The 9,830-nt window shown below is 35.3% G+C and overlaps 2 protein-coding genes across 3 annotated transcripts; one reads left to right on the forward strand and one right to left on the reverse strand.

Moving 5' to 3' along the window:
- Nucleotides 1–735: 735 nt before the first annotated feature.
- On the reverse strand, nucleotides 736–3,457 carry RBCX2 (Chaperonin-like RbcX protein). Its single transcript, XM_021422778.2, has 5 exons — nucleotides 2,781–3,457; nucleotides 1,791–1,882; nucleotides 1,551–1,608; nucleotides 1,269–1,334; nucleotides 736–1,153 (listed from the first exon to the last, which is right to left on the reverse strand). The coding sequence occupies exons 1-5, from the start codon at nucleotides 3,117–3,119 to the stop codon at nucleotides 1,031–1,033; spliced, it is 678 nt and encodes a 225-aa protein (XP_021278453.1). The 5' UTR covers nucleotides 3,120–3,457; the 3' UTR covers nucleotides 736–1,030.
- A 1,494-nt stretch (nucleotides 3,458–4,951) lies between these two features.
- On the forward strand, nucleotides 4,952–9,248 carry LOC110412586 (RNA-binding (RRM/RBD/RNP motifs) family protein). Of its 2 annotated transcripts, none has more exons than XM_021423154.2 (2): nucleotides 4,952–5,158; nucleotides 8,038–9,248. In XM_021423154.2, the coding sequence occupies exons 1-2, from the start codon at nucleotides 5,145–5,147 to the stop codon at nucleotides 8,804–8,806; spliced, it is 783 nt and encodes a 260-aa protein (XP_021278829.1). In that variant the 5' UTR covers nucleotides 4,952–5,144; the 3' UTR covers nucleotides 8,807–9,248. The 2 variants fall into 2 exon arrangements, with proteins under 2 accessions (XP_021278829.1, XP_021278830.1); XM_021423155.2 differs by having other exon boundaries at nucleotides 8,087–9,248.
- Nucleotides 9,249–9,830: the final 582 nt, after the last annotated feature.

A 9,830-nucleotide genomic window follows, 5' to 3' on the forward strand; every position in this document is an offset into this window, starting at 1 on the left:
GTTTTCTCTATTAGATCTATACGAAGGGCTCCAGATTCGATCCTAAAGCTGCCTCTGCCATCGCCTTCATCTCCATTGCCCCCCTCCAGTGGTGGGTGGAAAATGAGAGAGAAAGAGGCAAAAGTTGGAAAGGAGGGAAAAGGGGAAAAGAGAGAAAATATGTTTTTAAATGTTATTTCTCAATTATGAAATAATAAATACCATGAAAGTTGATATTAGTTATTTTTCGATTTTGAAAAATAAAGATTCCAAAAGAATGATTATTTTTTGAAATAGTTAGCAACCAAAGAAAGAACAAATATTCTTAACTATTCCCCTAACCAAATATGCTATTATAGTAAGGTTAGGTCCTAACTCTTACTCACCAAAATATACATCCCCTTAAGCATTTGCCCAGTCAAAAGATTACAATATTCTCTTTGTTCCAATTAAATTGTAACAATTGATTTTTATCTCTGATAAAAGGTTTTCAACTTTGATTTTCATCATTTTAAACAATTTAATGAATTAAATTTTATAAAACATAAATTTACAAATTATTTCATTCAAAAATATTAAATTTTTTTTATCAATAATAAATATAAAATGATAAGAAATTCAGGTTAAAAATATTTTTAACCAATAAAAGTCATAATAGGGCAAGTTTATTCGATTAGAGAAACTAATAATCAATTCTACCTTATTATTATTATTTTCAAAAATTAAAAATGTTAAATTCTAACTATGGAAATATCCTTAGCAAGACGTCTTTCTGTTTTTGACATTGTAATTATTACACTGACCTTTAGCTTTAGCCCATTGCAGTTGAATAGGCAAACCCAGCTGGAGTTCCATCTGAAATGATGGGTACTTTACCTTTTATGTACAATCTATAATATACAGTGTTCAATCATGCTAATGAGCTGGGTGAATAAAAAATATAAGTAACAACATTAATTCTTTGGGACCCAAACTCGTTGATTATACAGAAAGGATACCTATGGCCACTAACAACGCAAGAGAAAATCAGAATGTAATTTGGGATATGCCCTCAGCCAATCTTCTCTGTGTTTGTATCATCTGAGGGCCAAACCACAGTCTCCATGAGCCGCTCGCGCATCAATTCCAAGTTCTCATCCGAAATCTCTTTGTATATTTGAGCATGGTCACATTTCTATACCAAAACATACATAACACACAGGGATCAAAAGATTTGTATTTCCATTTCTTTCTGCCTTTTTTCTGCATCAAATGCTAAACAAACGTTGCAAGACATGTTTTTGCATTACCTTAACCCATTTTCCATACAAATGAAGCCTCGTTATCATCACTCTTTCTGCAAGTTCTTGCCTCTCCTGTCAGTCAGTGCCAAAGATGAATCAACCCTTTTCTGTCTTTTTACATATGTTACATCTGATATGTTATAGGTTGTAATTGTAGTTGTGTCACTTAAAGTTTCAGGAGGAATTTGCTGTCTTAAGCTAGTTAAGTACAGTTTTAGAGTGAAAAGATTCTTGACCTACATTTTCCTGGAAACAAAAGGAAAGCAAAACAAGACTCTTTAGAACTACCTTCCCAAGTATGCGGATGAAACGCTTGCCATCACTGGGCTTATTTGTTGCAACAAACCTGCCAAAACGAAGAGTGAAGCAGAACTTAATACAACAGAATTAATTAGATATCTTTCTTCATGTCTACATTCTGTTGATGATGTTAGCCGATGATATGTATTCAAATAAGAGTCATTTGATTGGCCCAGTTCAAGGCTTCAAGCTGGATTTGAATTTCAATTTACTAAAAATGCCACTTACTGATAGAACCATGTATATTGAGGTGGATTCATCTCATAGAGCTGATGAAGAACAGTCCTCACTGCTTTGTATGTGAAATAATTGAGTAATTGCTGCAGGCAGAAAATCTTAGTCATATAAAAGTAACCTTGACTGATTTAACAAAACTTATTTGCATTACAAGGGCTAAGGCCTGGGCTTATCAGCTGAAGATAACTAGAAATTAAATTAAGCTCTTTGACAGATTGTTTGTTCCCTTCATCTGCTTCACTTGGACAATTAATTCACTATAGTTATCCGTAAGCAAAAGCCATATTTACTATTAAGAAACAAACTACTAAACAAAACATTTGCATCCATTGCTCTCAATGCTCAGTTACTTTCAACACACTTTCCCATATTACTTATAATTGTTCTGTCTTTAGTACACTGATCTGCATAATATCATATCTTAGCGTCTGCAATATTCAAGAGTCCGAATTAGCTGCAACAACTTTTATGAGTGTCCTAATAATTCTTTAAAAATTGGATTTCTCCAAAGGGGACAAAGTCCATGTTACGATGTTGTTAAGGACTTGCAATTAAGACACCTTCATCCCTGTCACGGCCAAAGTTGTTAACAACTTTTCAGTCCATGCAACTAAGTGTCATTATGATTGGGTTAAGTGTACATTTAGCTAAAGTAAACATAGTTCTAAGCAGCAAACGTTTGAAACAACAATGATTTGATTCATCTAACAGATGCCCAATCCTAACATAAGAGAAATGCCCATGTTTCTGGACTGAAATTATCCAAAAAAGAGGGGGAAAAATCTCTTGAATGTAATTAATCCAAAACTTTTCCAATGAGATGTTGCCTCATAGCAGTAAGACAAGCGCCTAGAACCAATAAATCTCACGTTCAAGTTTCACCTTATGTTAGTTTTCAATACAGCTACATGCCGGTATGTATGTTTGGTTGTTTATCTTGTACTTGTAAACAAAAAACAGAAATTAATGCAAAAGTCTCACCGTTTTAACATCCTCAAAACTGTCTTCATACTGCCCTGCTACCTCGCTAACGACCACAAGTCTCCGGTCCTTACGCTGCTTCCTTGAACAGCTATTCACAATACCTGGAATCAGTTTCCCTGACAACCTCCAGTCCTGCCATGAATCGACAAAAGAGCTGCCTAACTCCAATGACCCTGGCCTTGCCACATGCTTTCTTTTCATTGAATTCCTTTGTAAAACCAATTCCCGCCCACTTTTCAGGTTCATGTTGGTGGATGGCAATGCATCCAGGCACAAACATGGACCAGTATGAGAATCTATAACCGAGGAACCCACCACAGACAAAGCCCCCACCATGTTTCTTGGCGAACTGAGCTCAAAATAACAACAGTTAAAAGCTTCAAAAACACCAATAACCTGATCAGGGCTTTGCTTGCTTTATTTTTCTATATATTGGAAGGTAGTTAAGAGAACAAAAGGTACCCACTAAAGAAAATGAAGAGTACGGTGGTTGGTATCCCAAAAAATTAGAGTTTGAAGATTGAAGTCAAAGATTCATGAACAAGGAAAGAGGAGAATGGACAATAAATGGAAAGCCTGTTGGGTGCAAAGGGAACTTGTGAAGAATGTGGTGCTTCGAAAGGGCAGGCGAAGAAGGTTAAGCAGACAAAGTTTTTGAGGTCCAAAACTCTCTAATCCAAACAAAAAACAAAAAAAAAAAAAAGGCGTTAAAAACACGAAATCAAGTTGATTATTTTGTAAAGGGTCTAACAACCAGGTGGACGGTTGCCCCAGATTCGTGGGTCTCTTTGGCCTTTGCCACTTGTATGAATCTAGTTGGTGTGTAAACGTGCTAAATTCATCAAACCCCAATCAACTCAAAAAGAGTTTTGTTTCAACTTTCCATCTTCCAGCAGGGGCGGCAGCTCATTTCTAGTCCACTTGAAGTTCAAACCGTCAAATAAGGCTGCCATGAAATTTACTCTTTTTTTATTTCAAGAAAAAAAAACAGAAAATCTGGATTCTTACTCTTATAGATTAATATTATTTTAAAAAGTTTAAGCATGATAGGATATATGCTTAAAACTATTATTTGAATTAGATTTCAATTGGACGAATTGGGCTGAATTATTTTGAATTGTGAATTTTATCAAATCATATATTATTCTGGAGTGGATCAATTAGAGTTTGAATTATTTAATCATCTAGTTATTATGAATTGGATCAAGTTGAATTTGAAGCATCTCACATATAAGTCAGTATGTTAATTTTATGTTATAAGAGTTAATCTACAAATTCAATTGATGACCTAAAATATATATAGTAGAAGAATGAGAGGATATTACAATGAATAGACAGAAAAAAGAGTTGATATGATAGTGTCAAGTGGGTAAGTGGGTAAATTTGCATAGATCATTTTTGAAACAAATTTTAGTTTTTTGGTTTATCATATGACTTGTTTTTTTTATTTGAATTCAATTTTTTAAATAGATATAAAAATATTACCATTGAGTTATTTTTTGCATATTTAAGGGTTAAATTAGCACAAATTTTTTTTATAAAAGATTAATTTAATAAAATATCTAACATTCAATTTTGTAAAAATCTTTATTTATCAAATAAAAAATTAAAATAATTTACTTCTTTTGAAACGTTTGACGTAAAATCTTAATATAAAATTGTTGCTTGGACGGGAATTATTTGTGCAGGTGGGCGGACTCTTACTTGCAAGCCACAACATCCATGCATGCGTCCTACCAAGCCGACTTGACTCCTTTTTCATTCAGACTTTTTTTCTAATTACTTTTCTAAAAAAAATATTTTTTTATATAAGAAATGTATTTAATCTTAATTGTCTTATATTATATAAGGGTGTGAGGGAAAATTGATTGTAAGAATGACTTGAGTTGTGGAAATGGTTTAATTTTTCAATTTAGTGGTAATTATGGCCTAATACGGATTATGCTAAACGAGCCCAAATCTGACGGTCCTAATCCAAAGTCCAACAGAGACAAAACAATTGGTCTTCAATTAGATTGGGTTGGGCCGTTGAGTCACCGTGACCTGGCTGGCTTCAATCTCAATCCACAATCATAGCCCAAACCGTAATAACAATTACAGGAAAAAACACCCCCCACAGCATGGAAAACGTCGTCGTTTACGTTTAAGCATGGTTTTAGAGCAAAAGGTTGCCTCGTCTCGTCAGCATGAGTTCCCTTAACAGAGTCACGGTATTTCGCTAAAAGCCATCGAATCTGGGAGCGCCTCTATCTTTCTGATTTCCACCATTATTCTTATTATTGAGCTTCAACCCGCTAAACCACTGAGACACGATAATCAAGTCTTCTTTGCGTTTTTCCTTTAATAAAACAAAGCATCAACATGTTCTACAGAGGGTAAATTTTACTTCTTTTTTTTTTCTTGATTTCTCTTTTTATTTTTTATGTTTCTTTGATCCATATCCAAGCCTTTTCTTTTCTGGGTTTTGATTTTTAAGTCTATTTTTTAAGAGTTTAACTGTTGGGATTGATGAATTTTACAGTTGGGTTTTGTTTAGGACTTATAGTTTATTAGTCATGCTGTCTAAATTTCAATTTTGGTTGTGATAAAAGAAGGAAAATGAAAAAGAAAACATGGGCTCAGAGCTTAATGCGTTGTTAAAATAGGTTCTTGAACTGATTCATTTGTTTTTATATTTGAAGCTTGAATAGCAATTTGCGACGCCTCTTGATTATTGAGTTTGTCCACTTTTCTGCCTATTATATAAAGCGTCATTCATTAGCTCAAAAGGAATTGAGGCTTTTTATACTTGTTCTGGGCTACGGTTAAGATTGATAAATATTTTGCTCTTCCATTTGCTTGTTTTGTTGGTTTGTGTAGAACTTTGAGAGTTTGAGTATAATTACATCTTTTGGGATAGTCTCAATATTGAGGAGTTAAGCTAGACCATGAGTCCATGTTGGAGCGTAACAAGGGGTCCATGCGTACACGATGGACACATCTTGAATACAATAGTTTAAGTTGATACGTTCTTGGGTCTTCTGTGTGTATCAGTGTATGCCAACTTCGCATCTTACTAGATGTGGGATATCATGCTTCACATGTGAACCTTAAAAAATCTCCTAAGTTCACCTGTGAGTTGTCATCATTGATTAACTCCACCGTGCCAAAAAAAACCATGCTAATTCTCTTTGCTATCTGTGTACCCTTTAGGCCTTAAGCTTGCTTTCAACCACCACACATGTTGCCAAGTATAGGTTGTTGCGGTGCACCATCTTTCCATCGAATCTTAACTCACCACGCGCTTTATGCCAGTACTCAACCATGCATTTCTTAGCATCCAAGTTGTCCTAGTGCACCACCTTTGCATTTGAGAAACACCAAGTCACCAAACTTGTTGGAACATAGTCAAACCTTTGGCTATGATGCCACACCACAACTGCAAAGAAGCCCAAGACCACCACTGAATTTCTCTCTAATTCTCATTGTTGATTTCTTAAATTTTTCCTCTACCCAAAATACCATTGATAGGTCTTAACAAAGCGTAAAAGGATAAGGGGTAGATTTATCAAATCATTGCTAAACAGACACTTATCAAGGAGTTTTGCTGGTAAGATGGGAGAATGTGGGCTAAAAGGCTGGAATTGACACTCCATTTTGGGGCATACTAACTTGGTTCTAGATCTTCTTTACATTGTGCATTATATATGAGTTGATTCCAAGTATAAATTCATAAGAGAAAGCAAGCTTTTTTCTATAACTTCCTCAGGTGCATCATATGTGGAGTGACTTTTTGTCAGTGAGATTGACTCTAGTAGTGCTTAGGCTTGTCATATGAGGATCACTCTGTCATCTTGACCACCCGAAATAAATAATGAACTTGTAGAAGATATTCAAGGATATTTAAGATAGAAGTCTATATTGTTTGTGATAGTACGTTCTGCACCATACAAGGAGGAGCACATTGATAAAGCATTAATTGAAAAGAGGCTGGACATAATCACCAGTCTTAGGCAACTAGGCGGTAAATACATCTTGACGAGCAACTTCCTAAACAGTGAGCTGTTTTATTTAGTTAGTTATTGTGCATCTAGCCTGCATATGTAGCAGTTATCTCAATGTTTCTATGACTACTACAATGCGTGCTTGTGTTTTGGGATAGACAATGATAGAAGCCCCCCATTCTGTTTAGACATAGCAAGTAATGGATTGATGTTTAGTCAATAAAGCTTGGACACTTGAACAAAATCTAATGGAGAAGCTATTGCTGAACATCCTTAGTTTGCACAGGAGTAGTTGTGTGAGTGAATTTGGAAAAGTTTAAATTGGTTTTGATCCTGTAATACCTTTGGTCATTTTGTAAAGTAGGGGGCTGTTGATTGGATGGTGGGATTGAAGTGTCTGAAAATGGTGGCATTCTTCAGTTAATATTTGAATTTGGTGACATTTATTTTTAGCATGATGAAAAGATGCATCTTCTAGAGGGTTATTAGGAGATGAGGTGCATGGAGCACCCGTCGTGTGTTAGGAAAGTAGGGAAAAGGTGGGTGTACTGGCAAAAAATAGTAAGAGTGGGTCTAGGAGAGATATCTCATTTGGATGTGTGGAAGGTAAGGTAGGAATGAAGTTTATGAATGTGATTGTTACTTGGTGTGTAACAATGTCTGTGGAATGTTGGCAGCTTAGAAAATGAAAAAGCTTCTAGTTTCAAGAGAGAAACAGAGCGAATGTGTGATAGCACATCAGTTAGAAGCCTTAAGGAACTGAGGGGTAATTTATGACATCAGGGTGGCTTTTCACCAATTGGAAACCTCCATATTTTATTGTAATTTATTAGAGGAGAGCACACTCTCTGATGAAGGAAAGCACGTTGTGAGTATTTCTTGGAAAAAGTAAAGGCAGTTATGGAGCTCACTTTTCCTGAAGCTTAGTGAGTGATTTTATTTGTTAAAATATAAAATATATAACAAGTAACCAGAGAGTTGTTTGAATTGCATGTAACTAAAATGAAAATAAAATTAAAAAATTGAATAGATGAATTGTTTGCTTTTCACCAAATTATACTTAAACATGATTAGCTATGGGTTTGTATAAAATTAACATGTCACATGATACATTTTTCATTTTTATTTGGAAATTTAGAAACATAAGTGTCCTTCATCCTTGCGTTGCTATTTTTATCAAGTTTTAATTACCAATATTAAAGAATAAATTCATATCTATTAACGTATTGAGTAGTCTCATTTGTTGCTTTCATGATTTTTGGAAACTGAAGTAAATATACTGATGGTGCTGATGGGCGTGAAATGGGTGCAAAACGTCAGCGGATAATTGATCAAGGCCCATCATTCTATGGTGCTTCTCCAGGTTCCAGCTTTATGTACAATGCTCCTCCTCCTCCGTACACATATGTTAGCCAACCTCCACCTTTCCCTGTTGTTCGACTTCGTGGTCTTCCCTTCGATTGCACGGAGGCTGATGTGGCTGAGTTCTTCCATGGTCTGGACATAGTTGATGTCCTTTTTGTCCACAAGAACGGCAAGTTCACTGGTGAAGCTTTTTGCATTTTGGGTTATCCCCTTCAGGTTGATTTTGCTCTTCAAAAGAATAGGCAAAACATGGGCAGGAGATATGTAGAGGTTTTCAGAAGCAAGAGACAGGAATATTATAAGGCAATAGCTAATGAAGTGGCTGATGCTCGTGGTGGCTCACCTCGCAGAAATGTCCCAAGGGCCAAATCTAGCGATGATGCAAAGGACTCAGCTGAACATACAGGAATATTGAGATTGAGGGGATTGCCATTTTCTGCAGGAAAAGATGATATAATAGAGTTCTTTAAAGATTTTGTGTTATCAGAAGACGCAATTCATATAGTAATGAATTCAGAGGGAAGGCCAAGTGGAGAAGCATTTGTGGAGTTTGCCAATGCAGAAGATTCTAAAGCCGCAATGGCCAAGGATAGGATGACACTTGGGAGTCGTTATATTGAGTTGTTCCCTTCATCCCCTGAGGAGATGGATGATGCAATTTCAAGAGGACGGTGACTCTTCTGACAACATCTTCGTTTTTATTTTCTACTCTAAACCTGTTATGATTATTTACCTTGTTGTCTTTCTTCCCAGCTGGGATTTTTCCCTTACCAGTTTTCTTGAGTCAATAGTAAGATACCTTATAAGTGTTATGATTTGAGAGGTGGTTTTTTTATGTCACGTGTTAAATACAAGAAGCTAAGATCTTTATTAGGCTTTATCTAGTCTTTGATTGTGGCTTGACAAATTGGTCACTAGGTTACAAGTCGAATTTCTTCTGGACATTTTAGGCCAATTAGATGATAGTTTGCTTTGCTATGCTAGGTATAGCTTTATCATCAATCTGTTAGGCAAAACATGTGAAATGTTGTACCCTCATAGGATTCTTTTGATTTTATATGGCAAAAGAGTGTACGTCACAAGATTGTATCTCATTATTTGGAAGATTTGGGTCCTTTATTTTGCTTTGATATTTTGTTAAACAAGAGGCCTGATATTTATATTCATTCCAGAAAGGAAATATCCCAAAATGTTAAGCATGTTTGGAAGAGAAAGATCATGTATTCATTAGAAATCACATTTTTCTGAGTATGCGGCATACAAGGGTTACACTCTTCTTTTTTTATCTGGATACTTAGTAATTATACAATTTGTACGGACACGAAAGCTGCAGTGATTAGTGAACCGTCAAAGAACTGAAGTAGGTCATATTAATTAGAATTCTAGGCCTGATTCTTGTAGAATAAAGAAACAGATTTTAGATGTAATTCGAGTTGATTTAGAAGATATGCACTGCCATAATGATCAGTTAATGTGAATAGCGACCTCAGGGACTATTCTTTTAGCTATGTTTGGTAGGAAGGAAAATAAAGGGAAGGGAAGTAGGTGAGGAAAAAGAAAATGAAGGAGAGGAAGGAAGGTTATTTTAATTCCCTTGTGTTTGGTATGAAGGATGGAAAAGAGAGAGAAAGAAAGAAATTAGAGGTAAATTTGTAATTGAAATTGTTAATTTAAGTTTGAACGAATGTTTTCCTCTCAT

The sequence above is a fragment of the Theobroma umbraticum genome, unplaced genomic scaffold (genome assembly GCF_002168275.2).
Source record: "Theobroma umbraticum cultivar Fairchild unplaced genomic scaffold, ASM216827v3 scaffold_95.0, whole genome shotgun sequence".
Lineage (NCBI taxonomy): Eukaryota > Viridiplantae > Streptophyta > Magnoliopsida > Malvales > Malvaceae > Theobroma > Theobroma umbraticum.